Source organism: Limulus polyphemus, unplaced genomic scaffold, assembly GCF_000517525.1.
Source record: "Limulus polyphemus unplaced genomic scaffold, Limulus_polyphemus-2.1.2 Scaffold5352, whole genome shotgun sequence".
NCBI classification, from domain to species: Eukaryota; Metazoa; Arthropoda; class Merostomata; order Xiphosura; family Limulidae; genus Limulus; species Limulus polyphemus.
Window position 1 is genome coordinate 35,184 of NW_013670962.1, and position 1,343 is coordinate 36,526.

A 1,343-nucleotide genomic window follows, 5' to 3' on the forward strand; every position below is an offset into this window, starting at 1 on the left:
TGGATCTACATATACAGAAGCCGTTATTTAGTTAAAATATCTTCAGATGTTGGATCTACGTGTACAGATGCTGTTATTAAGTTAAAATATCTTCAGATGTTGGATCTACGTGTACAGATGCTGTTATTAAGTTAAAATTTATCTGCGGCTAGATTATGATGCAGAGAAGAATGCATTTGTTTAAAAAGCCTGCATGTAAGCAAAGAATCAAAATATTTTTAACTGTTAGAAAAGATATTGGTGCTGGATGTATTTTTCCATCACTGGATATTTTGGCTATTCAAATGTCAATAGCCAATTTGTGTACCAACAAGTATTAGGCTATCTTTTATTATGATGTTATTCATTTGGTGCTTTATCTGGAGTAAAGAGTTTATCTTCCTGATAGAAGTGCTATATATTTGACTGTTTCATATTTTGAAATTCCACATTTACTTATTCTAAAGTTGTCTTGATGTCCGTTTATGAGCATTTTGTAACGTGTATATGCTTTAAGAACAATTAAATTATTCTACTTCTGTGTAATAGCATTTTGAAATAAATATTAGAAAATACAATACATCAATTGTTTTTTATAATTATTTTAATTTTAGGTACCGTTTGTGTCCTGGTCAGCTTTCCGTTTTTGTTTTCCAAATGCTTTGGTTGTTCCGATGCACACGAAGGTGCTCAGCTAGTTTATTATGCAGCTTTTATAATCATCTTCCAGTTTGGCTGGGCTTCTGTTCAAATCTCTCACCTCTCCCTAATTACTGATCTTACTCCAGTTTCTTCTGAACGAGTGGAACTGAATTCTTTAAGGTAAAGTCACTTCTTATTGAATAATTAATGCACTCTTTGTGTACTTATATGTGTGTGTAACATCTGATTCTTTACTGTTCAAAAAAATCTTACCACTGAAGAGTAGCCATTGAAGGCTGCTTTCCATACAGTAAATTAATTTTACTTAAAGAAAGCTCTAAGGATTTAAATTATTATCATGTATAATAACTATAAAATTTAAATTTTTTATTTCATTTCATATATGTGATATTTATAGGGTACGTAAAATATTTCAATAAATCTTTGTACACTTTATTTTCTCCATATATGGAGTTATTAACTAAGTATATTGTAAGTATACGTATACTGTAACTGTATTTATCATAATTTTGACATTATTGAACTTTCTTTAAAAAATCTCTGATTAATTTGTGACTGTTATCAGATTAGCATAGTGTTATCAAAAATTTTTTTTAATGTTAAATACAGTGAAATGTTTCTATGTTGTATACAGTGAAATGTTTCTATGTTGTATACAGTGAAATGTTTCTATGTTGTATACAGTGAAATGTTTCTATGTT

General features: G+C 28.9%; 1 protein-coding gene across 4 annotated transcripts in view; it reads left to right on the forward strand.

Annotated features, from left to right (window-relative positions):
- Window positions 1–1,343, forward strand: part of LOC106472461 (major facilitator superfamily domain-containing protein 12-like) — a 34,635-nt gene that overhangs the window by 9,623 nt on the left and 23,669 nt on the right. For all 4 annotated transcript variants that reach the window (XM_022401031.1, XM_013933113.2, XM_022401030.1 and 1 more), the window contains exon 3: window positions 594–801. In XM_022401031.1, the coding sequence (XP_022256739.1) occupies window positions 594–801 (208 nt within the window). The remainder of the gene's footprint in view (window positions 1–593; window positions 802–1,343) is intronic.